The sequence below is a fragment of the Antrostomus carolinensis genome, unplaced genomic scaffold (assembly GCF_000700745.2).
Source record: "Antrostomus carolinensis isolate BGI_N321 unplaced genomic scaffold, ASM70074v2 scaffold39019, whole genome shotgun sequence".
Taxonomy (NCBI): domain Eukaryota; kingdom Metazoa; phylum Chordata; class Aves; order Caprimulgiformes; family Caprimulgidae; genus Antrostomus; species Antrostomus carolinensis.
In genome coordinates this window covers 1-1,251 of record NW_010339915.1, presented here as the reverse complement: position 1 = coordinate 1,251, position 1,251 = coordinate 1, and the positions used below count along the sequence as shown (strand labels likewise).

Below are 1,251 nucleotides of genomic sequence, written 5' to 3'. Positions count from 1 at the left end.
CTGGAGGGGACGGGCATGTGGCCCCACGGCTCTCACCAGCCCCAGCAGGTTGAGGAAGAGGTGGGTGTGCTTGCGGATCAGGTTGTAAGCCTGGCAGCACAGGTCAACGAAGTCATGGAAGCGGCTGGAGGGCTTGTCCCCACCGTTGATGACATATGCCATGTCCGAAGTGAAGACAAACGGCGCCCGGTCCCTGCACCGGGGAAGCAGGGACAGAAAGTTACCATGGCCAGAGGTCACCCACCACCAGCACCACAGCAGGAGATTTCACCCCACAAAACCAGGATGAACCCCCACGCTCAGGAGCTGCAGCCCTGCAGGGATGAGCCCAGGCGAGGGGGAAGGGGATGCTGGAGGCGTTTCTCACCTCTTGATGTTGCCGAACATCTGCGCGTGGCCCAGGAACCTGCCAAAGTCGATGTGAAACATGTGGCCAGTGGTCTTGAGCATGATGTTGTCATTGTGCCTGTCACAGATCCCCAGCACGTAAGTGGCCACGCAGCAGCCGGCGCAGGAGTAGATGAAATTCTCCACGGCCTGGGAGGAGGGAAGGAGGGATGGATGGAGCCACCAGGCATGGAGAAAGGCTGGACATGTTGGGAAACAAGAGGTCTCGTCCCTGGAATGGGGGACACAAGGAGTGGGGACCCTGCCAGGCTCCTCCTCACCTTCTCATACTCATCCTCCTTGGGGTTGTGTTTCTGCAGCCAGTCTGCCAGCGGCCGGTCTTTGAAGGAGCCTGTCACACCGTGCTCCACCTGGATTTTGCGTAGGGTCTCAGCGTTGGGGATCATCTCCACCATGCCTGGAAGCCGAGACAGCAGGCTGAGACCCATCCATCCTGCCCGGGGGGCATCAAGACCCCAGCCCCCCTTCACCATCAACCCCAACCATCACTGTTGAGTGACAGCCTGCAAAACCATGTTCCTACACATGGGCTGGTGGGATCAGACCCAAAGGTGGATCACAGCTCCTCTCTAGCAGAGCCCCACGACCTCCTGTGCCATCACCAGCCCAAGAGCATCACGACCTGGGCCCTGATGCCATCAGGGGACACCCTGACGCTGAGTTACCTCGTCCACGGCCGGTGGAGAAGCAGCGGAAGATGACCATGCGCATGTCCAGCCCCTCCTGCACCCAGATCTTGTTCATGATCCGGATCATCTGCAGCGTCAGCATGTCCTGCCGCAGGTCATCGCCGCACTGCGAGCCACGGGGTGAGAGCCATCAGAGCTGGGGGGTGGCGGGGAC

General features: G+C 60.4%; 1 protein-coding gene across 1 annotated transcript in view; it reads right to left on the bottom strand.

Annotated features, from left to right (window-relative positions):
* LOC104531201 (phosphatidylinositol 4-phosphate 3-kinase C2 domain-containing subunit beta) overlaps positions 1-1,203 on the bottom strand; it is a gene marked incomplete at its 5' end in the record, with an annotated part of 1,624 nt that extends 421 nt beyond the window's left edge. The window contains 4 exons of the mRNA XM_010176016.1: positions 16-193; positions 368-537; positions 669-805; positions 1,074-1,203. Of these exons, the coding sequence (XP_010174318.1) occupies positions 16-193; positions 368-537; positions 669-805; positions 1,074-1,203 (615 nt within the window). The remainder of the gene's footprint in view (positions 1-15; positions 194-367; positions 538-668; positions 806-1,073) is intronic.
* Between the last annotated feature and the right edge of the window lie 48 nt (positions 1,204-1,251).